Below are 1358 nucleotides of genomic sequence, written 5' to 3' on the forward strand. Positions count from 1 at the left end.
GGTTTCCACACCCTTATAAATAGTGATTTGTTCTCCTCCCCAACCAATGTGGGACATCACAATCCACCCCCCTTCGGGGCCCAGCGTCCTCGTTGGCACTCTTTCTTTCCTTCAATCGATGTGGGACCGCCCCTAAATCCACCTCCCTTTGGGTCCCAGCGTTCTTACTGGCACACCGCCTCGTGTCTACCCCCCTTCGGGGAACAGCGAGAAGGCTGACACATCTTTCTTTCCTTCAATCGATGTGGGACCGCCCCTAAATCCACCCCCCTTTGGGGCCCAGCGTCCTTACTGACACACCGCCTCGTGTCTACCCCCCTTCGGAGAACAGCGAGAAGGCTGACACATCGTCCGGTGTCTGGCTCTGATTCCATTTGTAACGACCCAAATCCACCGCTAGCAAATATTGTCCTCTTTGGGTTTTCCCTTTCGGGCTTCCCCTTAAAGTTTTAAAACGCGTCTGCTAGGGGAAGGTTTCCACACCCTTATAAATGGTGATTTGTTCTCCTCCCCAACCAATGTGGGACATCACAATTGGCCTATGTGATCTTCCTCTGTTCACGTGTCGTGATGTCCTATAAGAATGCTCGTTCCATTCCCGCTCACCAAGGAGGTTCCTTTGACCCCCAAATCTCCTGAGCATCTTTTGGAGTTGGGCGTCCATCATGGTAGCAGCATATAGGGCACCTGCATATGTAGTGGGTGCCACTGCCCCCACTGTTCCCTAGATTTCCTCTCGAAGACCTGCAATAAATCTTCGTATCCATTTTTTCTCCGTATCGACCTGCTCTGGTGCAAATCCGGACAATCGGGTCAGCTCCAAATCGTACTCCTCAACCGTCTTATTTCCTTGCCTCAGGTTTAGGAAGGCGGCCTCATTTTGATACTGATTCACCAGTGGGAAGTACTTGTGGAAAAGCGCCCTCTTCATTTCATGCCAACAGATTGGTTCCTCATCTTTCTCTCCACCCTTCAACGTCCTTTGAGCAGTTTTCCACCAAAAGTGTACCTCGCCTTTGAGCATGTAGGAGGTACAGTTCACTTTCGTATCCTCAGGGCAATTCATATGCCCAAATGTGGTTTCAATCACTTCTACCCATGCTTCTGCTGCCATTGGATCAATTTTCTTCCCTTCGAAGGTCAGAGGGTCATGCTTCCTAAAGTCCCTGATGAATTTCTGCTCTCTAGTCATGCTAGCGTCATTCCCCGCTTGGTTGGCCCCAGCGGCCCGTATGAGCGCCTGAAGGGCCTCATTGGAAATCAATACCAGGTGTGAAGGTGGGGCTCCTATCTGCCCCTGAGTCTGTACTGGCAGCGTTTGCACACGATCAGGCGACTGAACCGGCAATGTCTGTTCC

General features: G+C 51.3%; 1 protein-coding gene across 1 annotated transcript; it reads right to left on the reverse strand.

Annotated features, from left to right (window-relative positions):
- Nucleotides 1–724: 724 nt before the first annotated feature.
- Nucleotides 725–1192, reverse strand: LOC111440531. Its single transcript, XM_023077548.1, has one exon. It carries the CDS (start codon nt 1190–1192, stop codon nt 725–727), a length of 468 nt encoding a protein of 155 aa, XP_022933316.1.
- Between the last annotated feature and the right edge of the window lie 166 nt (nt 1193–1358).

This window comes from Cucurbita moschata, unplaced genomic scaffold (assembly GCF_002738365.1).
Source record: "Cucurbita moschata cultivar Rifu unplaced genomic scaffold, Cmos_1.0 Cmo_Scf00382, whole genome shotgun sequence".
NCBI classification, from domain to species: domain Eukaryota; kingdom Viridiplantae; phylum Streptophyta; class Magnoliopsida; order Cucurbitales; family Cucurbitaceae; genus Cucurbita; species Cucurbita moschata.

What these genes read in the sequence shown, in the direction of transcription:
- LOC111440531 (XM_023077548.1), bottom strand. Translation starts at nt 1,192, where the DNA reads ATGACTAGAGAGCAGAAATTCATCAGGGACTTTAGGAAGCATGACCCT.